Here is a 27,627-nt window from a genome sequence, read left to right as displayed (position 1 = left end):
GCAAGCTCCCTGTACCAGAGAGATTAACATCCCCTGACCCAGACTCTGCAATCCCGGTTTAGAAAAGGATAAGACCACAGTGAGGCTGACCAGGTGACAAGAACCCTTACCTCCCAACCTGGACTGAGGCACGGGTGCCCCCTGGTGGAACTGAGGGGCCATGCATGTAGCCGAGGACAAAGCAAGCATTGTAGACTCCAAGAAACAGCTAAGGAAAACCACAAAGAAAATGCTAGAAAGAGCTGAGCCCTAGGGAGAAGTGGGATGGCAGTGGGGGACTCAAGAGGTGGCCATAGACGTAAGGCACCCTACAGACGCAGGCTGCAGAAGGCACTGCCCCACAAGCAGCCACATCTGCTCTCTAACTCATCAGAGCCACCACACAGCACGGAACTCATCAACGTTTATTATGGCAATTACACAAACAAACGGGTGGTCATCATCCACTTCAGCAGCAGTCAACCACAGACTCCATTAGTGATTCATTATAAATAACTCAGGAGAAGCAAGCAGAGTTGGTAATGCATCCGTGGCCTGTGGGCGGGGTGGCACCAGAAGATGGGGTTCCTCCTTGACCCCCAGCACCTTGGCCCACCAGAGGCTGGGTACCCAAGCAGGGGATATTTCAAGGCACATACAACTTCCTAACCCGTAGCAGCTCCAAGGTCCATCCTGAGACCTGGTTCACATCTGGCCCATCCACACTGACCCATCGTCCCCTGCAACCCCTTTGGTATAGTGTAGTCACTTTTATTACTAAACAGGCTTCAGCCCCTTTGAGTGCTGGGGCTGCACTCACAGTCCCTACCCTTTACATTCTAAAGACAAGAGTGAAGAGAAACCAACCCCAATGTAGTGATATCTGGGAAGCACCATTGGGACCTTCTGGAAGGGCAGGTCTGGTGCCTGTTCTGCAGGGACACTGGGCAGGAAGGAATTACACAGGAGGACAGAGGGGCTGCTAGCCAATGAGATTCAAGGCACTAAAAGGAGTGGGTAGATGAACCTCAGAAAAAGCCAGCCGGAAGTGGAGGATCCAGGAGTGAGAAGTGGCTGGGAGGTAAACCTGGTCCTCTACTCCAGCCAGGGACTCCAGAGTGACGCCTAGGACAGCCAACCATAAAATTGAGGCCTGGGTTTCCCTTCGCATTCCTCATACCAGTGCTGCTGTGAATCCAACCACCAAAAAGGACACATTTGCCTGACATTGGCACGCAGCTAAATTATGGCTTTTAGGACTCATAGTCCCTGTTTTTCCTAACCATTCTTTCCTCTGACCCAACTGTGGTAACTTAGACCATCCTTAAATGGACAGAGCTGTGTTGCTTGGCAAGTGGCTCCACACGAGACATGCCAAGTTCCAAGGGAGAGCCTGGATGAGCAGGGTCTAAGACCCAGGGCCAACCTGCTACCAAGGTCACTCTGCACTGGTTCATCTGTCAGTGAGCAAGTGCAGGCAGCTGTGCAAAGACATGAACACGCTTGCTCATGCAGACACAGGAGAGCCCTGGGCTCCCGCCAGGCCACCTCAGGATGTGCTGAGCTGTTCCCTGGCAGGAGGAGATCCCAGAAGGACCCATGCCACACTGTCCGGGGCCTTTCAGGGGGACCTGTGTGTTCCCAACTCTGCACGGAGCATCAGCTCCACTTCCAGTGTTAACCTCGAATCTCAGCAAATGGAGGCCAAAGGCTATGGTGCAGGAAGAAGGAAGAAGGTGGACAGGGACCAGGTCTAATATCTAGGCCAGGCAGGCCCTGGAGGGTGAAAGCCATAAGGAGGGGTTGGCCCGGTAGGGTATGGAGGTTGAGGGGGCACTGGAGGCTGGGGCTGTCCTGGGAAGCCTGGCAGCTGAGGTTGTGTTGGGTAGGGAGGTTTGCTTCCTGATGAGAGGTAGGGGGACTGCTGGGGGTAACCAGGACCAGGAGTTCGGCCCCCCATTAAGGGATATCCTGGACCAGGGGTGCTAGTTGAAGCAACAGGATAGCCAGGCTGGGGTGGCACACTCCTCTGTGGAGACCAAGAGTAGCCCATAGTGGTCCTTGGTCCTGGCTGAGGTGATGGGTAGGAAGGACCCAGAGGCCCACCATAGGAGGAAGGCTGAGCCACTACAGGGAAGGGGGCTGGCTGCAGGGCTCCCTGGGCTGTAGGGCCCACAGACAAGCCTGGGGATGGGCTGTAGGGCAAAGGGTAGGGAGTCACGACAGAGGGCTGCGGAGGCTGTTCTTCAGTCGCAGGGGGTGTCGCCTGGGGTGCTGGGCGAGGGGGCGGCGGGCGCTTTGGAGGGGCATCTCCGGCCAGCTCTGCCAAAGCGCGGGGCCGCCTCACCACATCCTGAAGCTTCTCTACACGAACTCGGCGCAGGTGCAGCAGTGTCCTCATGGAGGAAAAGGACTCTAAGAACGTTTCCAAGGGCACCTCACCCTCCAGGAACTTCTCAGCCATGGCCTAGAGGACACAAGAACTGTTGACAACACAGGAACAGAGGCCTTCCACAGCCTTCCCTGGCCACCATTCAGAGTGACATTAAGGAATGTCAGCTACTTAATGGCGGGACCACGTCTTCCATGGTCGCACCACCCCTTACCCAGCACTGTGCCAGGCCCTGGTGGTCACTGCAAGTCTGTTCAACAGCTGGGCCTATACAAGTGCCTTATATGCTGGCCCCTGGGCTGCATCTAAAACACAAAAAAGCTTCTGCCCACTGAGACAAAAGGCACATCCACAGGGAGGACACAGCAGAGAGAGCCAAGGAGCATGGGCCTAGCTCTGTACCACCACCCATCCAGGTGTGCGTGCTTCCTGGGGCCTGCTGTCAGTCACCTGTCCTGACTCACCTGGGGTCCTGGTACAGTAAAGGCCCCTTAACCACGGTTTCAGATACTAGAGGGCTTCTATTGCAAACACATTGCATGAAAAATTCTAGACATAATCTGTAAGTTTTAAGTAACTTTCATTATAAAATACTTTATAGCTGTTCATGTGTATGTACATCTGCATGTGTGAATACACATGTGTGTGGGTGAACATGCACATGTGTGCATGTGGAGGCGAGAGGCCAGCCTCGGGTAGCATCCCTCAGGCACTGTTCACCTAATTTCCTGAGACAGAGTCTGTGTTATAGGCTCAGCAGTTGAGCTAGACTGCTCCCAGAACCCCAGGGATCTGTACCACCTTGCCTGGCTTATCCTTGCCTGGGGTGCAAGGATCACACTCAGGTTGGCATGCTTGTGAAGGCTGGCTTATCGCCCCAGCCAGTGGTTACTGTTCTTAATCTCCCACTGAGCCTGCTTTATAAATTATAGATCACCCTAGACATACATGTACCAGAAAAACAGTACTGTCTATTCAGAAGCAAGTGCTAACTATGGTTTCACGTGCTCAGGGGTCTCAGAATGTGTCGCTATAGTGTATTGCAACCAAAGTGCGTCCACTAGTACTCCACGGGCCATCTATTCTAGCTTCATCCCAAACCCTTGTGCTCTGTGGTTCCTGAGCTCACCATGAGACCTGGCTCCAGGGGCCACTACCCTGTCCAAGGGCTTAGGATGCCACTCCCCACCTCACCTCAGACTCCTCCTCAATCTTCATCCCTTCAATCTGCAGAAGGTCCAACAAGGTGGCGGGCTGCAGTGCTGAGGAAAATTTCTCTGGAAGAAAGGCAGAGAGGTTGATATTTCAAAAGCACTGTTTTATTTAAAGCTAAGGACCCTGATTTCAGCAAAGGTCCATAGCATGCCCTCTGTGAGCACTCAGGGCCTCATCATACCAGGTCCACTGTAGACTTCCCACAGGTGGTTCTGCAGGGTCCTTTAGGTTCATGTAGGCATTCACTGTCTTGAGTAAAGAGAAGCTCAAGGACAGAGCTCAAGTGTTGGCCACACAGGTCCCCATAGGCATAGCCATCCAGGAAGCCTTCCTACCTGCACAAGGCCTAGACCAGCTCTGCAAGGCTCAGGGTTAAGTTGCCAGAGGCAGCGAAAGACACTGGCTGCCTAGATTCAAATCCCAGTTCCAGGGCTGAAGAGATGCTTGCCTGTTAAAGGCTAGGCTTGCAAATCCCAGCTCTACCCAACTTCAATCTCCCCAGCCTTGTTTTCCTCATCTATAAAAATAGTAAATTCAGGCCATTTTTAATACTATAAAAATATTTCCAAGGTATATAATAAAATATAAACACTCAAAAGTTTAAACTAACCATAGTACCTACACTTTTCCATCCTTTTGTGTAAAAAAAAAAAAAAATGCTAAGCACTTTACGCAGGGCATGGAGCAAGTGGGCTATAGTGGCTGCTGGCCCTTTCCTGTCCTGGGCATCTATGCATTCATGCTATTCCAGCTGCCTCCCTGTCCTCCCTTCAACGGGAACGCTGTTTCAATCAGCAGGCGAGATGGCCAGAGTGCATGTCCATAATCAGCTGTTCCTACCCAGCTTGGCTTTCTGCTCCTGGCACCGCTCCACAAGCTTCCGCAGCTCCTGGTATTTGTCTGAAAGGTTAGAGCGGCTGATTTCCAGGGGACCTTGGAACTCCAGGTTCTGCTCTGCCAGGCTCCGGTTGGTGGCCAATGCCATCTCTCGTTCTAACTGCAGGTCCTGAACCTAAGGAAAGTGGGACAACTGACAATAAGCACACTGTCACTGGTTAGCCTTTTGGGGTGGGGTGGGGGGCTCCTGTACTCACTGCTCACCTGGTGACACCCAGCTGGCTGCTCAGCCCTCAACCACAGCCACAGGAGTTTAAACTCTGCACAGGCATTGTGACCCAGGTGCCTCACCTCATCCTCATCAAGAGAGCCTGTGAAGCCCACACTGAGGAAACAGCACCAAGGCTAAGCACCTACCCCAGGCTAACCACCTACCCCAGGCTAACCACCTACCCAAGACGTCCCAAAGCACAAGCACCAGCAGGTGGTTCTGTGTCGTGCAGGGCACAGGTGAGGGAGAAGATCCACTCCTGTGAGAGGGAGGGGACTCAGAGTCCCTCCCTATCGCTGGTTCCAGGCTTTAAAGTGAACACACACAGCATGCATACATACAAGAGGCTGCTAGGGAGAACTCAGGTGGCCCAAGCCAGACCACAAACTAGAAATGCTGTAAGGTCCCAAAGATATTGGAGGGGGGAGGCAGGGCAGGGCCCCAGGGCAGCCCAAGACACTGGAGCAGGACAAACATCCCTGCCTCCCAGGTCATACATGGCCTACAGAGCTATAGACAGTCCCTGAATGCCCTCTGCTGAAAATGCTTCCCTAGCCAGCATCCCTGAGCCCTCACTAAGCCCACTATTTAACTGCCAGGCAGGCACAAGCCTTGGAATCGTGCCCAGCAGGCCTAATGTGGGAAGGCATCTACTGCCCTGAGAGGAGCTGGAGGCAGGGCCACCATCCTGTCACAGTACCATGTAACACCAGCAGAGGGGGCTCAGCACTGGCCACAGAAGTCAGGGCCCAGGTCAGCAAGGCCAGCTTCCGCAGGGAAACAAGGGTCCTGCAACACAGAGTTTCTCCCTCCACCTAGGCCAGTGCACAGCACAGCAGGCCAGATTGGCCTCCTCTACAGCAGCCACAGGAAGCCAAGTAGCATTCTGGATAAGGGGTTTCCAGAAGGGCCACTCTGATTCCTGCTCAGGGCCTCAAGCCCTGCATTCCACAGCAGGCAGCAGCCTAATGGAAAGAGGGATGTTGCCGTTACCCCTCCACTACAAGGCTCCCAGGGCCCAGGTCTAAAACCCTTCCACCAGGACTGTCTGCTGTCCGGCCAGAAACGCCATTTAACCACTGGCCAAGCTCACTAGCATGGGAGCAGAGAAACTGGTGAGTTTGAATGCTATCCAAGGAGGCTGGAGGATGGCTCAGCAATTAAAAACACACTGCTCATCTAGAGGACCTGAATTTAGTTCCCAGTGCCCATGTCAAGTGGCTCACACCTCCTGCCACTTCAGCTCCAAGGGTTCAACGGACTCTTCTGGCCTCCAAAGGCACTGCACCAAACATGCACAAACCCACACACAGACATACCTACACACATAACAAAAACTACAATGTTAAAAAGAAAAAAGGAAAAAAAAAGCCAGGAGACTCGTGTGGCCAATTGTGAGTGGGGCCTGTCCTTCCTGGGCCACGTACCCTGGGCATCCTTACTTGTCCATGGCTTTTCCCGGGGTCTGAAGCATGGCATCCATGCTGTGCCATCCTCTCCAAAGCTTGTCACATTTCCACCTCTCCTATTCTCCCGCCCATCTCTTATGAGCACTCCTCTGAGGTCGGTCTACCGCTCCCCGAGCTCGGCGCCCTCACTCCACACAGAGCAACGTTCCCACCGCCTTCCTCTCTGCCGGCTCTTCTCCCAGTCCCACGGTGACACAACCACGGTCTCATAGCCACAAAGAAATCCAGCCAAGGACTTCCTGAAAGTCTAAGTAGCTTGCCCTACTTTGCTTCTGTCTTTCCCACAGCGAGTATTTTTCCCCCTCAGAGAATTCAACTCAGTTACTCAGACATGGCTATACCAAAGAGTTCCATCTACCCTTTGGCCAGGAGACTGCATCCCTTACATTTCCAGGAACCTATGCTTTTCCACAGGGTGGAAGACTTGCTCAGCTTGAAAGCAGTGCACGGGAGCTGGGTACAGACTCACTTTTGCTGAGCTCCACTCCCTTCAGGAACAAGCCTGGGAATCCCTTTAACATTCTGCTGCTCATCATTGACTGAAGAAACAGTTGGGGCCAACAAGATGGCTCAGTGGGTAAAGATGCTTGCCGCTAAGGCTGACTGACCTGAGTTTGACCCGAGGGCACCAAATGGTAGGAGAGAACCAACTCCCAAAAGTTGTCCTTTGACCTCCACACTGGTGAGGTGGCATATACGCACATCTTTGTGTGTGTGCAAGCATCCCTAATCCAGCAACCCCAAATCCAAGATGAAGACCTTTATCAGTGACACTTTTCATGTTCTGGATTTCAGAATGTCTCGGATTTTACATTTTTTTTATTAGAATTATCTAACTAGTAAATCTACACAAAACATTTCAAAACCCGAGACATATGAAATCTGAAATACTCTCGTCCAAAGTATCTGGGATGGGTAAGGGACACTCAGATATATGTGACAGATGAATATGCCAGGTAAGACAAGGGTCTGTCAGAGCTCACAGCCTAACCAACCGTAAGAGTCATCCTTGCTGCCTAACCAAGGCCATTTCTCCTAAGATGCTAAACAGGGTCCTCCTGCCTCAGCCACACAAAGACCTGTCCTAACCCCTACCTATGAGGAGGTCTTTCTAGCCCAACCCGGGGTCACCTCCAATTCAGCAGAGAGGCCTGAACAGTGTTGGAGAGCAGGTGGCAGCAAAAAGCACAGCAGAGGCAAGGACAGGGCCAGGTGGCATGTGCGCCCGTGCAGCAGAGGCAGGGCTCCAGGGAGGCTGAGCAGATGCCTGGATGGACCCCTTCCTGTTCTCTAACACAGTGAATCATAGAACAGCTGCCACATCTGCTCGCCAGGGAAAAAGGAGTCCAACATTATCTGTGATCCTTTCTCTCCTTCAAACAAAGGCAGGGGACAGAGCTTCCAGGCAATGACCAGCCATAGCTGATCTGGGGGTACCTGTGGTTATTTCTAGCTGCGTGGCCACAGAGTCACCTGACCTCCATCTCACAGGAAGGTCACAGGAGACAGTGACAGGGAGGGCCAAGTCAAGCTCTTCAGAGACAGCAGGGTGAAGCTTATTCCTGTAACTTATTCCTTATTACTGTGACTAGGAACTGAGGAATGGGGCACTAGCAATGGGAAACAGCATGAAACATGAGTGAATGATGTCCCCACGGGGAAAGATGGGCCCCTCTCCCTAGTGCATCAGAGAACTGCCTCGAGATCCACACTGGAACAGTGTGAAGACTCCTGGCCATTTGAGTCCCTGGCTGTCCTCAGCCAAGGCGGACCCTGGACTCCCTATCACTCCCTAGGCTCACAGAGGACCAGACCCTGGACTCATCACTCCCTGGGCTTCTAAAGGACCCAGGACCTGACCTGAAACCCCAGGGCTCCTCTAGTGAGGTAAAGGCCAAGGTAAAATTCACAGCACAACAAGGTGAATCCTGGCTCAAGAGCCTACTGAGCAAGCATCTTTAAGAAGCAATTATTAGAGAGGTAGATGGGATGGCTCAATGGGTAAGGGCTCTTGCCACCAAGCTGACAACCTGAGTTCAGTCTCTGGAACCCATATGGTAGAAAGAGAGACTCATTTCTCGCAAGTTGTATCTGGTACACACATGCATGCACATGAATACCCCCCCACACACACTAAATAAATAAATATAATAAAAATTTAAAAGACCTTAAATGAGGCTAGAGACATGGCTCAGCAGTTAAAAGTACTGACTGCTCTTGTAGAGGACCAGGGTTCAGTTCCTAGCACCCACATGGCAGCTCACAGTAACTCCAGTGCCAGGGGATCTGAATCTTCTGCACACACCTGTACACACCTGGTCCACATATATACATGTGTCAGGCGTGCACACACAGAGAGACATATGTAAATAAATAAATTTGTTGAGGACCTTAAGTGATCAATTACTTAAAAGAGAGAGAGAGAGAGAAGAGAAGAAGGAGGAAGATGAAAGAGAAGAGGAAGGAGGAACAGCAACAGCAGCAGGATTACTGGCCTCCCTGTACCTCTGGAGACTCCAAGGCCATCCGAGCAATGGCTTCTGGATCATTCTGCATCTCCTCCAGCTCCTGCAGGGTCTTGTCTTTCAGCCCCTCCATCTTCCCCTGTAAACACAAAACAACACCCAGTTTGAGAGAAAGTCACTCAGAGTCCCTTTACAGTTGGGGTCTAAGGAGACTGGAGTGGCCCTATAAACACATTCCTCGAGCCCCAGCCATTTCCCCCAAAAAAACCCTGAGACTGATGGAAAACTGTGCAAGCTTCTTGGCAGCCAAAGCATGAGAAGGCATGGAGCTGACAGGAAAAGGCGAGGGAGAGGCCAGGCTGCAGGGACAAACTAAAGTTGGCCCCAGGCCTTGGTACGTGACCACTATTGTCTGAACCTAATTTAAACAGCTTTTCTCTCCATGCATACCCCCACCACACGGCCTTACAGGCCCAATTATGTCCCTGCTTGTTACATTTAGTGTTCTGGTAACCTCAGCTCTCCCTAAGTATTCTGCAACTGCAGCCCTTTCCACGTGTCACAGAAGCAAACTTTCACATCTATGTCCTCACAGGAACAGAAAAAATAATAATAATCAAATCACCTTCAAGGGTAGTCAGAAGAGAAAGAAACCAACTGACTCAGAGAGAAGGTTGCTCTAACAGGGCAGGAGTCAGCACTCCTCCCTCTGCCACTGTCCCAAAGGTCATCGGTCATCTGTGTGACAAGTCACAGCCAGGCCTGGGGGCAGCCAGATAGAAGCAAACACACCAGGAACCTCCTTTGCCAGAACCTTCCATGCTTATGTCTTCTTATCCTTCCTAATTGTGTGTTTTAGAGCATTCGTGTTGAATGTTCTCATCATAAAGGTTGCTTGTTTCCAGAATTTGTATAGTTCCTTGATCTGCAAAGATCAAGGGTCCTCTACCCTCATTAGAGCTTGCCTGGGGGTCATGCTGATGACTCAGCCAAGAAGGCATTTGGGAACTAAGAGCCAAGGTGACAGACAGAAGTCCCCTTCTCTGGGCCTAAGTTTCACCATCTGTAATGGGAAAGGAATGGCATCCCTAGGTGAAGGGAGAAAGTAATGAGCAACGATGACAATCTCCCTTTGCCAAGAAGGCCCTCATCCTGGTTTAGGCCTGACCTGTCTCCTTGCATGTTCTAAGTGTCCTGCTTTAAAGAACAAATGACACTACCACCTGCTAATGAAGAGCTACTTAAGTGGGTAGCACCACTAGCCAGCATCTCCTGAGGGCTTCACATGCCCAGCCTCTAAGTAAGCTTGGCTATGCATCATGAGGTAAGCACCCACCCCATCTAAGCCTCAGCACCAGAAGGCTGGGACAGAGCCCAGAAACTCACAGTCCATCCTGGGAACAAGGATGCAGCTAGGAGAGGATAACTCCACACTTGTTACATCACGCTGGAGGCAACCGCATCATGCTACAGTATGACCTACACTGTCTAGCCCAGGCACCTGGATTCCAGACGCATGCAAATTCTTGGCCTGCTGACCTGTAATTCCAGTGCTCTCAAGATAAGAGTCAAGGGATCTAGGAGCCAGCTGACCAGCCAGACTAGCCCTCAGTGGTGAGCTCTGGGTTAAACAAAGAGACTGCCACAAAAATGAGTTAGAGAGTGATAAAGGAACACTTTCAGCATCAGCCCTGGACTGACACCTCCATATGCAAGAATGCCCATGTGCATCTGCACACATATGAACAGTCATACCACACACACAAATACATGAGAGGAAGGAAGGGAATTTGTATAGAGAAATTCTTCATAATGAAAAGACCCAAAAGGAAAGAAATCAAACCAAACCCTGCACTGAAACTATACCTCACATTGCTTCCTCAAAATGCAGGGTCTAGAAACCAGAACAGAGCAGAGGCCCTGTGTTGGACCAGAGCTCTGAGGAGAAACAATACTGTTCCACCAAAACCTAAGTGTGCCGTGACAAACAGGAACAGCACTTTAAAGATCCTGAGTCTCAATAGGAATGGTGGGACATGCCCATAGTCCCAGCACTTGAAATATGGACATCAGGAGATCTATGAGCTCTGCCTCAAAAAGAAAAAAAAAAAAAATCACAGAAGGGCTAAGACTGTAGTTCAGTTTGTAGAATGCCTGTTGAGCATACATATAGCCCTGGGTTCCATCCCGGCACAGTATAAAGCCAAGCATGGTAATGCAAACATCTGAAATGTCAGTATTACAGAGAAGTAGAAGCCAGAGGATCAACAGTTCAAGGCCAACATAAGTTACATAGTAAGTTCAAATCCAGTCGCAAACACTTAAAAGACTTGAAGACACCCAGACACATGGAGTATAGGCTTAGTAACACAGACCTAACCCATGACCAGTTCTGCCCCCTTGTCAGCTATGTCCTCACACCAGCGGAAGTTCTGGAGCCTCTGGGTCTTCATCTGAGATGGGCCAAATGGCAGGACCTCCCTCACAGGCTCAGTGACACAAGAGTTCAGCACAAGAACAAATGCTGGCCAAAGATTTCAACTGCACTGAAATTATGCAGGACCACACTGGCCTCCAGGGAGGCTCAGCCAAGAACTTGCTGGGCTCCAGGGGCAGCACTTAGCGCAGCCCCACCCCCAAGCCCAGTGCCTGCTGCTCTTGCAGTCAGGGCCAAGTGCAGTAGGCACTGGTGGCCTGGTAGGATGAGAACTGACTAACCACACACAAACAGCTGGTCAGCACATGTTGCCACATGTAGCAACCCCAGCAGGGCCAGGATCTCTCCCCACAGAGGTCCATTCAGTAAGCCCTGACAGAGCTGGCAGTCCCTAGGGCAATCTTGCGAGGTTTTCCTTTGACATACTTGCTCCACCCTGGGGATGTGATGAAGACCAAGCCTAAAATGAAGAGATCGCAAGCCCACAAAAGCAGTGCATGTTACCGTGATGGCTGCTGTTCCTGTCTCTTGGCTAGTGGTGGCTCCCAGCAGCAGCAGCGCATCCCTGGTCCAGCAGGCACAGGCTTTTCTGTGAGAATTCTCACAGCATTACCCACTGAATGTTCCAGGGGCTGGTTTCTCACAAGTCAGTTATCACCTGCTTTTCGGAGCCACCCAGAGGCTGAAAGCAGGCCACCATTTGGAAAGGGTGAGAAGGAAAAGTACTGAGCCCAGGGCCCACGAAGCAGCTACCTAAAACTGTGGCCCTACGGCCTGGGCCTCTGTTTCTAGCAACTTATAACTCCCACCAACAGCCAATATGGTAGATAGAGTGACCAAAACCCCCAGGGTGTCACAGGGGAGGGAAGCAGGAGTTAATGACACATTATTTAGGGACCAAGTCCTTAGGCTTTTGTTTCTAGAGGGATGGCAAGTCCAATTTCCTCAGGCCTTGGTGCCTGGGCTCTGACACAGACTTTCCCTCCCATTACCACTATGGCATCAAGAAGATGGCTGATTCTCTGAGGACAGGGGAGTGGGCTGCTAGGGGAGGAGAACTGGCGGTGATGTGAAATGGGCAGGGTCCTGGGCATTCATCTTTGTCTTCCCAGTACCTGGCACAGACCTGCTCAGAGGCAATTCAGAAATAGCCAAGCAAGGGTGGAGGAAGAAAGTGACTAGGCCATCCAGATGATGGACAAGTTCATCAAGGTACAGAGTCAGAACAGCCCATCCTCCCACTCAAGCCTTCCTTCATGTCTTCATGCCTTTACGGAACAGGCATTTATTGAGCAATTACCATATGCCAAGGCCCATGCTGTCCCACATCATGGGGTGGAAGGAAGTACATAAACATGTTGAATTTTATGAGCCTGGCCCAGTAGACACATTAAAAAAATAAAACAAAAAAATCTTCCTTCTTCCTCTTATGGAACTCAGTTGTTTCTCAAATACCTTTTTAAAAGCCCATAAGTCATAATGAACATAGGTGAAGGAGTGGCATGAGGTATGGACCAGTGAAGAAGACAATGGCAAGGAGGCAGGAAGGACACCTCAGAGCAGCAAAGGGCAGAGAGGGTCCATGCTGGAAGGGTCCTGTGGAGCCACCGCAGATCCAGGAGGGGAGCTGGTGGCTGGTGAGGCAGCTGCACAACACCACAGGCACAGCAGGATAACAGCTCTTATGGAGGTGACACTGACACCTCAGAGGTGATCAAACTGCCAGTGAGGCGGGAAAGTAACACCCCAGGAGCCAGGCTGGCCTTTTCTTCACAGTAGGGGTTGAAAATGGGTTCCTGTTCCCTGCACTGAGAAGCGAAAGGCCTTGACTTTGTTTCTTCCCACCCCCCCAATCCTATCCCTGCCATTTTTTTTTTTAACTTTTGCCTCCTCTGCTGTTTTCACCTTCATTAGAGGTCACAAATACAACCATGTGTGAAGGCCAGTCCCACAAGTCAGAGGCCAAGCATGGAATGAAGACCATGAACCCCATGGACCCTGGCCCCACACCAGACCCTCCTGCAGGAGAGAGTGATGGCGGTGCCAGGCCTGCCAGCTCCCCTGGAAAGCTACAAGGCCCAGTTTAGATGCACGGCCCCATTTAGAGTAGGCCACAGAACCCAGGGGCTGTGGTCTGAAGCCTAAAATTGACACCATGCCCTTTGGTGACTGTGTACATAGGGATGACAGGTCATAGAAAAGCAGAGAGATGGGAGGAGGGAGATCCAAGCCAAGTCTGATGCTCCGAGTGGGGACGAAATGGGAGCACAAGTGAAGAACTCCCTACCAGAAGGCTGCACTTCCTGGCCTTGGTCTTGTAGTCTATGGCTGGCCACTGGCCCTGTTGCTAGTTTCAGCCTCCTTTCATGACTCCATATCTTGACAAAACCATTCCACATGCCTTAACAACAGCAGCACAATATGACCCAGATAGTGAGGCCATAAGCCAGATTAGGGCCAGTGGATTTAGGCCAAATGGAGTGTTATTTCTGGCCACACCCCAGCAGAAGCAACTGAACAACTGCTCAGGGCGAATGCGCAGGAGTGCTGGGTGAGCTCAAGAGATCTGTTCCCAACAGCAACAACACACAACACTTGTGGTCCTCACTCCAGGCGCTCCGGTGACTGACTGCTCTGCACAAAAACACAGCTGGGAACAACCTGAGGTCCTTTCCTGAACAAGTTAAAAGAGGGAAACCAAAACACACCATGCAGGCCATGCGGCTCTCTCTAGACCACACAGCAGCACAAGGCAGGATGAGCGCTGACTAACCACACACAAACAGCTGGTCAGCAGTGCCACATGTAGCAACCCCAGCAGGGCCAGGATCTCTCCCCACAGAGGTCCACATCCGAAATGCCCCCACCTGTCACGGCTCTGGCAGGCTCAGGCCAGCGTGCCCTCCACAGTGCTCCAAGAAAAGCAGAACTGAGTGGGGACAGCTGGCCTGGGGTCCCACTTGGAGTCCACCAGCCTTTACTATGTGAACTCCACCAAGTCCCTGAACCTCAGGTGCACTGAGAGAAAATCCCCTTGGCTCACTCTACACATTGGGGTACCGTGATGCTGAGAGCAACTCCTGAAAGCCTGGAACGCAAGAGAAGCAAGCCAAGTGACTGCCATCACTGAACCCTAACTCATCCCTGTAATGTGGCTCTGTGGGGCTCATCCCTCCCCTCACCACAGTCAGCAAGCACTACTTGCCAGCCTGATATCACACTGCAAGGGCACCCCTCAGTTTCTCATAAATCCCCCATCCATCAACAGCACAGGAAGAAGTTGGGGAACTGATCTTCCCTGTGATTTGAAAAGTTGGATTATAAGCCATAGAAGTGAGAGCCTGTCAGGCTTTGGTTCTCACTGCCATTTCTACCATGCTGGGGATGGACCCAAAGCCTCACAAAAATTAGGTGTTTTAGTTGTGCCACTGCTGAAACAAAATACTCAGCAATAGCAACTAAGAAAGGACAGATGTTTGGATCACATTCTGGGAATATGGTCCATTGTGACTGGGGGAGGTACGGTGGCAAGAGCTTGAGGCATCTACACTAAGGGCAAAGAGATGGGACCACCCATATTTAGGATGGATCTTCCCAGCTCAATTAACCTAATCTACAGAATCCCTCACAGAAATTTGTTTCTGGGGCAATTCTAAATCCCATCAGGATGAAAATCAAAATGAACCATCAAGTTAGGAAAGAGCTTTACCACTGAGCAACACTCCCCAACTCAATCTTCATTTTTTTTTAAGAGTGTAAGAGCGGGAGAGGGGTCAGAGGCCAACTTCAGAGAGTAGGTTCTCTCCTTTCACTTTTATGTGTGTCCCAGGAATCAAACACTTTGTTTACTTGCTGAACCATCTTGCCCGCCAGATTTCCCCTCTAAAATGGGGGCAGGAAGCTCCTCCCTATCTTCCAGTGTAAAGAGTCCTAAAGAGGTCAGAGCTTTGTAAAGCAAAGTAGTGTGTAGACGTGAATCAGCTGAAGCTTTTCTGATGGCTTACTCAGCCTTTCTCGTCTGATGCAAACATCATCAGGGGCTGGAGGGTTTAGTGAGAAGGAAACAATTTCTAAAGGGTTAGGCAGACACCTGGCCACAGTGACTCCAACACACAACGCCTTCGCCGATGGCCACAAAGTGCCGCCCGTCAGCCCTGCCGGGCCTCCGGCTGGGCACACATCGGAACAGAGCGACCAGGTGTGGCTTTCTCTTACAGGTTCCACATCAGTGTGAACTAAGTCCACAAGAACAAGTCCGCATGTAGAAAGCAAGTAGACACAGCAAGCGGGGAATGTAACCTTTCAGGAGAAAGCTTTGTGCAAGAAGCTACTTCCTCTTTGTAAATATTTACACAATAGCCCACTGTTCCTTAGGCCCACTGAAAAACTCCCTACTTTGCCTGGAGGAAACGAGCAATTCCCTCCACCTGGTGCCAAGTACGGAGGCCCTAGGGAATGACTTTTGATACCAACCAGGCTTGCCCACTCCTGGGCTGTCACCAGCTGGCAAGCCACAGAGACTCTAGCCCTTGTGCTAGAGAGACCCCTCCCACAACTGCTGCATCCTCCCTGCACTTCTGAGATGCCCAACTTCAGTTTTTCTCTCCCTCCAACCACCGTTTATTTACATCAGCTTTTCAAAGCCATCCCCAACGCCTCAGCGGGCCACTTCAGGCCAGAAATGGCCCTCACCTTCAATATCCAACCATCAAGCTTCCTTTAGTCAGTGTTCCAGCCATCACTGCCCTGCCACAAGATCCAATATGATTTTCCACCCCAAAGCCTCCTCCTTGCCATCACTGTTCAGCCCCTATACAGTTTCCAGGAGGTTTCTGTAAACCTCTTGGGTCCCTCTGGCTTCCCTTGGGCCAGTCACCTCTTCCCATTCTCTTGCCCAAAGCAGGAAGAAGCCTGGAGAGCACTGCTCTAAGTTCTCCCACCTGCTGACACTGACCCCAAGCCCTACTCTTCTACTCCCCTTCAGCTGTGATATATTACCAGTAGGGCAAAGAGGGAACCATACCGGACTAACCACCAATGGCTTGGTTCCTCTGTAGGACTCCAAAATGAGTTCAGCAGCAAAACAGGCTGATGCCAGTCCCTACAGCTCTCAGTAAGGGGTCACTGGGTATAGAGAGCCATACAAGGCAATCTGTGTCCACAAGTAAAGTGTGCACCATGGTGTGGTGTTGGCCCTTCCTTTTTCTGTTGAGGATAAAACTGGGCTATAATGTGGTGTGTCGTCCCACAGCCTCACAAGGAGGAACTCTGGCTAAGCAGGGCAGCCAGGTAGGGAGCCCACGCTCTTCACATATTCATCGCACCTCACCATGAGGTAAACCAGTGCCTGGCTCTGGGAACAAACTCAATAAAGGATGGTTACTAGAGACTGACTGCAGCCAGCCTCCAAGGAGCAGGGCCTGTTGGATTATGTTCAGAACCCAACAGAAATCCTAAAAAAAAAAATAAAACTAAAAACAATGAGGCCTGAAATCCTTTACCAGCATGCAGGCTAAAGTCCAAGTTCCTCAGCCAGGGCCACAGTGCCCAGGGACACAGTTCCACTCAGAGTCGTTCCTCCCCCAGATCTCAGCTCCATGGGGCAGACCCAGCATCTAGGAGGCTAACAGCCTTTACTGGCTGGGAGCCTGGGCAGGGAATACAACCTCCCTGTACCTCAGTTTCTTCCCTAAAAGGGGGCTTTAGCAAGAACGAAAAAAGTTAGCGCTTGAAAGGTCTACCACCTGCTGTTGGGTAGGCTGGCACCATGGCTAGGCTGGCAGAGTGCCCAGTCATACAGTCACACAGTCATACCTCTACCACTCAGCACTTCCTCTTTTTAGAGGAACTTGGATTCCTCCAGAGACAGTATCTGTCAACAGAGTGATGGAAATGGATGACTGGATCTGACCAGATCAATACCCTTCATCCTCAGTCAATAAAGCTGACAAGAAACGTGTCTGAATAGGCAGCCAATCCTTCAAGCTTCCTGACAAAGACACCCACCCACTTGGCAGGGCCTCTTCTTTCTCTTCCTTCCTTAACTTGTGGCTCAGAATTGAAATAACCACACACAGCCTTCCTTCCTTTCTGCTGTGTCCTGACCACTATCTCTGAAGGCCATGAAGGCAGCTATGCGATACCACTGTCTCTGAAGACCATGAAGGCAGCTATGCGATACCACTGTCTCTGAAGACCATGAAGGCAGCTGTGTGATCTCCCACCCCTTACCTCTAGGCTGCACAGAGCAAGCTGAGCAGATGGATAGTCAATCATCCCTTACAGAAAGATCAGGATGGAGGTCAGGCCTGGGTCAGGAGGTGCCTCTGTTTAACATCCACGACAATGGGACTACTTCTCTGGCTGGTCGGTGGCCATCCAGGCTGATAAGATATGGAGTGGCTGCACAGCCTACCCCAGCCAGTGCCAAGTCCAGCTCCACAAACTTCTAGGATGAGCAGAGTCATAAATAAGCAGACAGGTCCACTGAGGGCAACAGAAGATGGACAGAAGACAAGAAACTGAGTGAGAGCTCCCTCATATTCACCTCTGACGCTGGAAGGACCCACGAAGGAAAGCATCAGAGAAGGGTTCAATTATAGAAGGTGGCTCTGCCACAAACCAGAAGCGACTTAATGAGTTCCAAAGGACTCAACCCTCTCCCACATGCCCAGAAACCTCCGAGAATACTCAGAGTTCTCATGGCCCTGCTATGAAATTTTCCATGGCTCCCTAGCACCTTGCTATTGTACTTCAAATCTGTGATCCTTGGCCTGACATATGACGAGCTGCTAACCCTGAAATTCCCTTTCCAGCTAGCTCTGAGTCTTCCACCATCCATGGGCTCCTCTGCTCACCCCAACTCTCGCTGCCTAACCCTCTCACAGCACAGAAATACACTTCTAGTCTCTCAACAAGTAATGACAGTAAGACCAACCATATCCAGCCCTCAGGAATACACAGTTTGCCCTTTTTTCCTGCTTATCCCTCAAATGTCACATTTCTATGAGGCTTTCCTTGCTCATTCCTCCTAAAGAATCCATGCCCTTTCACAGTTCTATGTAAATATCATGCAGATTTATTGTTAGGAAACAGCACGGTTCTCCAGCAAAAAAACTAAGCTCTCTGCTCATCGCTCACATCTGCATCCCAAAACACAGATCCCTGCTGAGCACACACCAGGCACTCAATGAGTGCTTTAGGGATTTCTGCTTCTAAAGCAGGAACCAGGTTACCACCAACATACCAACACACACATACACACCCTCAAAGAACTAAAAAGTTAGACAAAGTAAATGTAGAATAGCATTTAAATACTGGATATCAGGCTTCCTAGAATAATGGTGCTCAGGGAAACAAAACAAAGTGAGCTCTAGAGTTGTCCCCAGGTTACTTTTACAGTCACTCTCCAAGATGGCACAAGGAACTGGGAAGCGGGATTTGAGAATCCCGGAAAGCCAAGGTTGCCAGCAGGGCAGAGAACCAGCATACACAGGAAGGCATCCTGTTTACTGCTTTTGTTAGAGCACCACAGAAGGCATTACTCAGTAGTGAGGGAAACCTAGCTCTGCTATAAAAGCTGTCAGCTCGCAGCTAACAAAGCTTGGCTCTATTTCCACGTAACAATATAGCCCCAACCAATCCAAAGATGGTGACAATATATATATAATAGCCAACAAGATAAAATTCACATTTGAACTCCAATCAGAACTTAACAGACAAAGACTAAACAAGACCTGTAACAACCAATAAAAATGGACCCATGAAATACATAGGTAACAGAATTAGCAAGCAAGGATATTAACATAGCAACCATATTTCATCTGATATATATGTTTGTGTATACATATGTATATATGTATATGTGTATTGGATGGTGGTTATATAAAGAGAAAAGGTGGTTTCTACAGGGAATACTGTATGCGACTGAATGTATACCAGACTGGACAATCAGCAGAATAGATCTGCAGAAAAAAAGAAAAAAGAAAGAGAAAGAAAGGAAGAAAGAAAGAAAGAAAGAAGGAAAGAAAGAAAGAGAGAGAGAGAAAGAGAGAGAGAGAGAGAAAGAAAGAAAGAGAGAGAGAGAAAGAGAAAGAGAGAGAGAGAAAGAAAGAAAGAGAGAGAGAAAGAGAAAGAGAGAGAGAGAGAAAGAAAGAAAGAAAGAAAGAAAGAAAGAAAGAAAGAAAGAAAGGTACTATCCAAATAGAAACTATTTGAAATGAGCCATGAAGAGGAAGTAATAAGAGAACAAGGATAGGAAACCTGAGGGATGGCTGTAAGCACTGAAGCACATATGACAGAAGTCCCCACAGGAGAGGAAGGGAGATGGATGGAATGCCAGTTTGAAGAATTAATGGCTGAAAATGAAAGCAATAACCCACAGACACCCTCCCCCACCAAATGCAATGAATCCCAAAATGAGAAATATGAAGAAAAGTACATTGAACACAATAGAATTAAATAGCTCAGTGGTAGAGTGTTTGCCTAGTGTGTGTGAACCCAAGGTTCAATGCCTGGTACCTCAGAACATCTATAGAATAAATGAAGTATAAACTGCTTACACCTAGTGACAAGAAATCAGCTGGAAGTGAGGAAAGAAACATCGAGAAAAAAGAACAGAAGTAAAATTGGCAGCGGACAGTGCCTATGAAGCAATGCAAGCAACAGACACTAGGGCAGCTAGCTTCTTTAAAGAACTAAAAGAGATCAGGCCTGGGAAAAAGGTTTTGCAAAAACAAAGACTTCCCTTAGCCATCCAAAAGCTGAAAGAATTCATCAAGCGACAGACTACAAGCAATGTTCAAGGAAATCCACAGACAGAAGGAACACGCAAGGAGATGGAATCCCAGGTCAGTATGGAAGAATAAACAACACCCAAAACCAAACAAACTTAGAAGACTTTCCTTTTTGATCTCCTCACATTGCAACTGTGCAAAGCACTATGGGATTTGTAGCATGAAGTGGGGGGTGTGTGTGTGTGCAAGATTCAATCCTGAAGGTAAAGAGGCACTGGACCCTTGAAACAGGCTGCAACAAATGAAAAACACACACTGTATATGCTTAAAGCCACTGCTGAAAAGAAGTGTTCCTGTTATAAACCACCACAAAAAAAAGCAAAACGGAGACTGTGAGAACTACTCAGCACCTAAGAAATCACAAAAATCGAAGAAAAGAACAAAGAATGTGGGACAGATGGAAAAGAAACAGCAAGAGTCTATCACAGAAATGTGGTCTACACACCACAATTAAAAAGCAGGAGAGATTGCTCAGTGGTTAAGAACACTAGTTGCTCTTCCACAAGACACAGGTTTGGTTCCAACATCCTCATGGCAGCTCACAACCATCTGTAACTCCAGTCCCAGGACATCTGAAGCCTCACAGAAGGCATGCAAGCGGCACACAGTTATACACGCAGGCAAAATACCCTTTCACATAAAATAAAATTTAAAAAAAAAAACTTCAAAGGCAATAATTCTAAGACTAATTTAAAAGCAACACCCATCTGTGTGCTGCCTGTAAGAAATCCATTTTTCATATAAAAAGTTTACAAGATACTAAAGCTGTGCCATAAATTTTAATCTCTAATTGTAACACCTACAAAACCTACCATTTTAGTGCTTTTTAAATTTTATATTTATGATGTGTGTATGTGGGCGCATGTGCACCGCAGCACACATGTGCTCAGAGGACAAACTGCAGGAGCTGGTTCTCTCCTTCCACCAGGTAGATCCTGGGAATTAAACTCAGGGCATCAGGCTCGGAAGCAGGCGCCGGGACCCCGCCAGCCAGTGATTCTCAACCTATGGGTCATGACTCCTTTAGGGGAAGGAGAGGTCACACAACCCTTTTGCAGGCCTCACATATCAGATACTTACAATTCATAGCAGTAGCAAATCACAATTATGAAGTAGCAACAAAAATAATCTTATGGTTGGGGGTCCCAACATGAGGAACTGTTGACAAGCCCTGGCTTAGTGGTTAACTGTGCCTGCCTCCAAGCCTGATGACCTTCATCCCCATTTTACCCATTTGGAAGTGTAGTTTCTGACACTTACATTTTACTTTGCTGTACAACCATCACCTACCCCTGTCTTCAGACCTCTTCATGACCCCCCCACTGATAGACCTGCACCCATTAAATACTAACACCTTCTTCTCCCTGTCCTCCAACCATCACCAATGAATCTGACTAGAAACTAAGAAAAACTATATGGTCAGGTGTGATGGCTCATGCCTGGAATCCCAACTCTCTGGGAAGCTGAGGCAGAAGGATTGCAATGAATTCCAGACCAGCTTGGGCTACACAGTGAGACCTTGTCACAAACAAAACAAAATTTTGCTCTTCTCTAGGTGTCACGACTCACACAGCACATTGTCTAAAAAAAGATAAGAAAAGAAAAGAAATGTTAAAGCTAATTTTCTAAGAGATCTTTGTTAGAAGCATTATTTAATTTTTTTCCTTTTAAATTATGGAAGCTGTCAGGCATGAGTAGGATTTGACTGACAGCCATCATATCCTTCTTCCCAGCAGTCCACAGATGCAATTACCCAGAGTGGTACCTGGACAACCGCCTTAGGCTGGGCATGGACATAGGAGGTAGAAACGGCTACCATCAACTTCTCTGGTTCCCAGACTAAGATGAAGGTTGTCAAGAAGGAACCCCTTAGCCTTGTCCACTCCTGAAGTCCACATCAGAGACAGCCTACTTAAGCAACCCCAATTTTCATGAAAATTGCATAAGCTGCCAATCAAGTAGCCACTTCTAATGCAATTCTTTAAATTGACAATCAAGCTGTTTTAAAACCCCTGTGGCTGCCAAGACTCCAATCTAGCTACCATCTCCTGGAGGAGACCCAAGCCAGACACAGTCACTCCATGGGATTTGGTTCTTGCCAGGGTGAACCATACAACTGTCAAGGCCACTAACCCAACAAAGGCTTTACTTGGGGGGTAGGTGGTTATGGTTTCTTGAAGCCTCAACAGCCAGGGATGCCCTTCAGATAACCAGGTCCATGGCTAGTACTCTGGACCTCATCACAAGGGACCTCATAGCACCAAATCCTCAACCCAGTCAGGGTGGAGTTCCGCTCCCACCTGGGAAAGCTGGTGAGCATGGGATACCAACTGGACAGCTTAAAAAAAAAAAGTGTTCTCTCCCGCTCTAGCAGCAGTCTGGGAAACCTCACTCCCCTGTACTGTCACTGCAGGCTGCAGCACAGGCCCCAAGAAAGCTCCTTACAGTACTCTTACTGCCCAAGAGTAGAGTGAGCTGAGCTGCATAGGAACAGGTGACTCCGGGACTGCCAGCTCCCACACTGAGCAGCACCTAGCAGGTGGCAGAGTCTTATTGCAGGAACAGAGACTAAGAATAAAGATGAAGGACTGGAGAAGTGCTGGGAAGGTGACAGACAGTGGGGAGCAGACGGCAGAGGGTGAAGAGCTGTGGAGAACAAGAACAGAAACTACAAAAGGCAAGAGACACAGGGAGCTGGGACTGTGGAAGAGCTGAGAGCCTCCACTATCAGGAGAATTTTAAGAATTGCTGCTAGTTAGTTGCTGCTGCTAAGAAGTTCAAAGTGGTAACACTGAATGTGAGAGTCATCACACACACATACACACACACACCCCTGGGTAAGAGCTGTAACACAAGACACTGGGTGCGAAGCCACTTACCTAAAGCTATAATACTAAGAATGAAGGATGCCCCAAGCTCAGACCAACTGACACAAAGAGGGCTAGCTAAGCTTGGCTCATTCTCAATTTCCATCTGAACAGGGCAAAGAACCCTCAGCTTCAACAGACTGGTGACATGTGCAATTGCCCTCTTTCGGTGACAACAAGAGAAAGTCAGTAAGCACACAGAAGACAAGTAACCAGCACTCCCAACAAACTGGACTTGACCACTGAACACAGAACACTCTACACAACAGCAGAACACACTTCTTCTCAAGTCTCCCTTAGAACATTTGCCAAGATACACCTTGGACACAATAGTAAATTTAAAACAATTTAAATGAAGGCCTGGCTCAGTTGGTAGAGTGCTTATTCAGCAGGCATGAAGTCTTGGGTGTGATCCTACTCATCACATAAATCAGGTGTGGTGGGACACGCCTGTAACCTTAGCCCTTGCATAGTGGGAACAGCAAGGTGAGAAGTTCAATGTCCCTCTGCTACATGGCAAGTCAAAGCCACTCTGGCCTGTAGGAGACCCTGTCTACAGATAATAAAATAAAAAGTAACCATGATGGTTTGTCAGCTGGACAGGCACTCCGATCACCGATCACCTAGGAGACAAGGCACGCACGCCTGTGAGGGATTATGCAGATTCAGGTAATTGAGGTAGGTCTTCCTACTTCAGCTGTGGGCAGCATCACAGGCTGAGGTCCCTGACTGCATAAAAAGGAGAAAATGAACTGAGCACCAGCATCCATCACTCTCTGAGTCCTGATAACAACACAGTATGATCAGCCACCTCAAGCTCCTTCCACCATCACTCCCTACCAGAATGATCTGTGCCCTGGAACCATGAACCAAAATAAACCCCTTCTCCTTTCAATTGGTTGTGTACCCACCACAGTAAGCCCTCTGTTCACAGAGACAGTAAATGCAAAGTTGTTTATGGGGCAGGAGAATAAAGCAACGGCACAATCCTAGCTTGCTCCTTCTGCTGCCTGTGAGCCCTCTGAGGAGACACCTTGCTGAGGAGACACCTTGCTGTGGGAGTTAAAACATTCACACATTTTCAATGCAGGAGGTCTACTTGCCTGAAGTTACCCTCAAGTTGGGAGTGGAAACTCCCTTCTCCAGCCCATCCTAAGCCCCAGGGCCTCACTTGTCAGTCCCAGCTCAATCAAGGCAAACCTGTTTGATTTCCACTGTCTTCCAGGCAGCCAGAGAAAGAAGACAGAGAGGAGAAAAATGGAGGAAGGGGTGAGGGATTTGTGGAGCATGCCGCCAAAGCCTGCACAACCTAAATACTGTGGCCATCACTGAAACCTGTGTCACAGGGGAAGCTGAGTAGGGGCAAAACAGAACCTTCCAGAAACTCCGTATCTCAAGAGGAAACTTCTAACAATCCTCCCACAATAGCTATTAACTGCACTAATACAGGTCTTCGATGACTTCATTGGTCAATCAGAAAAAAACCCCACTACTACTAGCCAAGTGTCCAGGGAATGATTCATCATGTGGCTGTTTATCTCAAAGCCCTTTGAAATGGCATATTAGCATATTCCAAAGCAATAAGCCAAAGGCAACAAGAATCTTGAGTTAGCATCTCATTTCCAAGCTCCAGTGGCCGGGCAAACCTGCAAATTTGCATTAAGATCAGAATCACCCTGTGTGTGTGTGTGTCTGTGTGTGTGTATTAAAAACAGGCTCCTAAGGTTCCCTCTAGGTAACATCACAGGACTCTCCAGAGATGGGGCTCTGCATTTTCACCTAGAATTATCAAAGATAATTGTTAAGCTCCAATACTTTGGGGCACTGAGGCATCTGGAAGGCAGTATTATCGAGTTAAAGCTCATCTGCTTCACAAAGAGACAAGAGGGGTAAAAATCCTAACTGGGCCATTTAATGCTTGGAGGGCACTCAGAGGTGCTCTCCATACCCAGTATGTTCAAACCATACTGGATGTACATACAGTAGGTACGTTCAGCCTGTACCCAGGAAAGGACAGCCGTCAGAACTACTACAGCAATCAGAAGTACTGCTTGGCTAAACAGCAACAGAGAACTAGAGGCACTCCATCATCTTTTCTGCTTAATGGAAATTACAAAGGCACGGGGCCAGATTTCCAGGATAATCTCAGGAAAAAGGCTGTTCTGGGCACTATGAAGGCCAAGAACAAAGTCTCATTTCAGAGTCCACTATTCCTGCCAGCAGTCCTCAGTTCCAGAACACCCTGACTACGTTTCTCCTCTTAAGTCCCCGTATCACCACCATCTCCAAGGCTGACAGACACTAAATGTGGAGTGGCACCTGGATAAGAGGATAAAAAGCAAGGAGAAATGAAGGAAAGTTAGTATTCTGTGAGGCTCCTTGGCTCAAGGTGAACAGTCCCAGTGTGACTGACAAGGTATAGGCTGGACTCAATGGCTGTGGCCCCGACTGTAGTCAACTCTACCAGTAACTCAAACACATCCTCGGGGAACGCCTTCCCCACCCAAGAGTGGAAGAACACCCTTAAGCGGCTGTGAGAGGAGAAACAAACGCAGAACCAGACACATGCTGGGACCATACATTGCTATCCTTTACACATGGAAGACACAGGAGTAAGGACAGCTCAGTCCAAGTAGGGGTTCAGAAGAAAGAGGAAGAACAGAACCCCAACCTCTCGCTATCCTAGGGAAAGACACAGGCGAGCAAGACAAAGAGCAGAGTTCCCCCAACCCTACTATGTCCCTAGGGTAAGTCGGACCACACACAGGCCTCAGTTTCCCCATCCACACAAAGGGCAAAGAGGGCCTTAATGACCCAATGGCCACGAGATACTACTACAGAGAGTAAAGGACTGCGTGGCGTTAGCGAATAGGTGGGAGGGGGCGGAGCTGAAGCGACCGGCGCGGACAGCCTCCCACCCTCCATCACTCCCACCGCGCTGCAGGGGCGCAGGCCCGCGGGGAGTCACGCGCCCACTGCGCCCAATCGCCAGCCTCGGCCAGGCGAGCGGCAGGCGGGGGCCTCAGAGCTCGCCGGCAACGCCTCCTGCCCCGTCCGCCGCCGCCCGCCGCCACCCGAGACCCTCCCCAGCGGCGCTCACCTGCAGGGGACGCCGCCACCGTGGGCAATCGGCCGCCGCCCGCACTTCCGGGATCCGTGAGCCCCGCCTCCGCCGGATGTGACTCCCTCCCGCGACCAGCAGGGAGCGAGCCGCGCTGCCCCTCCGCCGCGCCTCGTGCGTTCCGCCTCGTGGGCCTCGGGGCGGCCACGGTACCTGCACTCAAACGCCGGTGGCGGTCGGGCACCACACCCGCGGAAGGCCACTCGACCCCGCCCTCGCGGCAAGGCCCCGCCCCCGTCCCGCCCCCGCCATAGGACTCCGCCCATAGAGAGTGCGCCTGCGCAGACTTGCAGGCCTGTCTACATTTGATAGCCTTGAGGGACCGGAGGGGAAAGCCTGGAATCTCCAAGGGAGGCCCAAATGAGCTGGTCTCGCATTGAGGCGTCCCTGGCCTGCTGCGCACACTCCTTTTCATAGTTTGGCTTCAGGACTATAATGGCTTGCGATCCGGGGTGTCCCCTTCAGACTCTGCAAACAGCTCTGAGGCGTTTTCCTGAAAGTCATCCTTTGTCAGGACCCTAGATTGCATTACGTTGTCTGTAGGTGGTTGACTCTGGGGTAACCTTGGACCTGATCCATCCTCACTCGCCGAGTGACAAGCCCCAGGAAGGCATGGGAACAAACCAGCCCTGAAAGGTGAACGCCGTTCCTCACTACCATGGTTTTGGGGACCCTGAGAGATAAGCTTCCAGCCTAAGGAAACCATGCCCCTTGAAATGCCACACTTTGTTATGCCTTGGGACTTTTGTTGTTAGTGGCAGAGACCAGCACAAACCGGCTTCTGCAAAATCGCTGGGTCATACAACCAGGAAAAGTCCAAAGGCCATACATAGTGACACCAGACCCAGGGTCATGCAAGGCCTCCTGTCCATCACTTGAATCTTAACTTCTGTTCACACAAAACAGATCTCTTCTCAAAGGGGATGAGAGTCATTTTGCTCTGAGCCGAGGAAGAGTGACCTGACCGTGGCGTGAGACACAGTTTCAGGTTGCTTAATGTGTTCCAACGTAGAGGTGCTTTTGTGAAGTTTGTAAAGGAACAGAATAAAAATAAGTCATACATCAAGGCATCTTTCAGATTTCAAGGCATTTCTGGGAACAGGTCAGTGGGTTCCAAAGCTTAGGGGGAAATCTCTGCTTGGGTCTGAGATGCTATCTGATTACATTTTAGCTTTGGGGTCTGCTGAGTTAATGTATCCCAAAAAGTTCACCCATAATCACAAGGATATGAGGCCAGCCACAGAAGTGAGCAACAGTTGTTAAGGAGACTAAAGATAATTTGACCCTGTATCTGCAACATCCCAGCTCTCCATAATCAAGAAGTTCTAATCAGTCTTCAGCCTTTTTTTTTTTTCCTGGGAATTTCAGTTTTACATCTGTTTCTCTTTTGTAGCATCGAATTTTCAACAAATGTTCTATTTCAGATTGTAGGTCTAAGATAATAATCATAGTTCCCATTGGGCAAAACTCCCTCCCCTTTACTACTTTACCAGCTACCTGATCACATAATCCACCTTCATCAGTCAGCTTTTTATTTTATTTTATTTATTTTATTTAATTTTATTTTATAGATACGGTTGTCAAAGTCTCAAGTAGCCCATGCTGTCTGTCCTAGAACTCTCAAAATCCTGCCAAATGCTAAAGATTACAAGTGTGCACTGCCATGCACACTGGAGAGAGAACCCAGGGCCTTATGCACCAGAGACAAGCAGTCAACCATCTGACCTTGGGCACAGTTACTGCAGAAGGAACCAGAATAGAAGACACTCAGCTACCTGC

At 49.5% G+C, this 27,627-nt stretch overlaps 1 protein-coding gene across 6 annotated transcripts; it reads right to left on the bottom strand.

The window, feature by feature from the left end:
* Positions 1–390: 390 nt before the first annotated feature.
* Positions 391–26,043, bottom strand: Vps37c (VPS37C subunit of ESCRT-I). 6 transcript variants are annotated; one of them, XM_021636123.2, is made up of 5 exons: positions 25,828–26,043; positions 8,669–8,767; positions 4,427–4,598; positions 3,566–3,648; positions 391–2,446 (listed from the first exon to the last, which is right to left on the bottom strand). In XM_021636123.2, the coding sequence occupies exons 2-5, from the start codon at positions 8,759–8,761 to the stop codon at positions 1,733–1,735; spliced, it is 1,062 nt and encodes a 353-aa protein (XP_021491798.2). In that variant the 5' UTR covers positions 8,762–8,767; positions 25,828–26,043; the 3' UTR covers positions 391–1,732. The 6 variants fall into 6 exon arrangements, with proteins under 6 accessions (XP_021491798.2, XP_060242621.1, XP_060242633.1 ...); XM_060386638.1 differs by lacking the exon at positions 25,828–26,043 and adding an exon at positions 11,004–11,025; XM_060386650.1 differs by lacking the exon at positions 4,427–4,598 and having other exon boundaries at positions 25,828–25,865.
* Positions 26,044–27,627: the final 1,584 nt, after the last annotated feature.

Source organism: Meriones unguiculatus, chromosome 1, assembly GCF_030254825.1.
Source record: "Meriones unguiculatus strain TT.TT164.6M chromosome 1, Bangor_MerUng_6.1, whole genome shotgun sequence".
Lineage (NCBI taxonomy): Eukaryota > Metazoa > Chordata > Mammalia > Rodentia > Muridae > Meriones > Meriones unguiculatus.
Note: the sequence above shows the minus strand (reverse complement) of the source record. Positions and strands in the feature narration are given on the sequence as shown.

Bases quoted from the DNA above. Each gene is read 5' to 3' on its own strand.
- Vps37c (XM_021636123.2), bottom strand. From the start codon at position 8,761: ATGGAGGGGCTGAAAGACAAGACCCTGCAGGAGCTGGAGGAGATGCAG. The intron at 3,649-4,426 runs GTAGGAACAGCT...CCTTTCTTCCAG, and splicing joins GGAGCAGAAAGCCAAGCTGG to AGAAATTTTCCTCAGCACTG. The intron at 2,447-3,565 runs GTGAGGTGGGGA...TGTGTCCTCTAG, and splicing joins AGATTGAGGAGGAGTCTGAG to GCCATGGCTGAGAAGTTCCT.